This window comes from Sphaeroforma arctica, assembly GCF_001186125.1.
Source record: "Sphaeroforma arctica JP610 unplaced genomic scaffold supercont1.9530, whole genome shotgun sequence".
Classification (NCBI taxonomy): domain Eukaryota; class Ichthyosporea; order Ichthyophonida; genus Sphaeroforma; species Sphaeroforma arctica.
This window is the reverse complement of record NW_014031028.1, coordinates 400-1,062: the sequence shown is the minus strand read 5'-3', so window position 1 is coordinate 1,062 and position 663 is coordinate 400. Positions and strand designations below refer to the sequence as shown.

At 48.4% G+C, this 663-nt stretch overlaps 1 protein-coding gene across 1 annotated transcript; it reads right to left on the bottom strand.

The window, feature by feature from the left end:
* Nucleotides 1-17: 17 nt before the first annotated feature.
* Nucleotides 18-241, bottom strand: SARC_17014 (hypothetical protein; the record flags this gene model as incomplete). Its single annotated transcript, XM_014288885.1, has 1 exon — nt 18-241. A coding segment is annotated over one exon (224 nt), but the record flags the coding sequence as incomplete, so codon positions are not given.
* Nucleotides 242-663: the final 422 nt, after the last annotated feature.

The following is a 663-nucleotide window of genomic DNA, read 5'->3' as shown; positions in this document are numbered from 1 at the left end:
GCCACATACAGCTGAACATGCCCGCCACAAACTCCTCAGCGGCTCTATCGAGTTTTGCCTGTGCGTCATCGTCGCCGAATTTGCTGTGTTGTGTGCCGCTGCTGTCGTCTGTGGACAGGTCGGAGGTCGACACTCTCTCGTCCATCTGCGCGTAGGCTGCCTGCTGCATGGCACGCAACTGCTCGTACTTGTCCGTTACATTGTACACACTGTACTCCACACCGTTCAGGCGGATGAGCATTCGGCAGGGTTTGTGTGCTGTGGGCCGGCGATGCAGTGAATAGGTGTACAAGATAGGTTAGTTGGTACAAGATAGGTTAGTTGGTATAAGATAGGTTAGTTGGTATAAGATAGGTTAGTTGGTACAAGATAGGTTAGTTGGTACAAGATAGGTTAGTTGGTGCTTTGCACGATGGTACTGATGTGGCTTATGACTGAAGTGCGTGTCATCCAGAATATGCTCTTCACAGCTGAATCGACTGGGGTCGAGGGAAGTGCTGTGCCACTTACTACAGGAAGTCCCTACGAGCCTACAGAAAGCACCCAGCAATATGTAGCTACCTTTACGAACTAAACATATTCACCATGCGTGGGACATGCATTGCAATCATTGCAATGTACTTCATATACCACTAGAATACTTTGGTAATACTTAAGTGATAC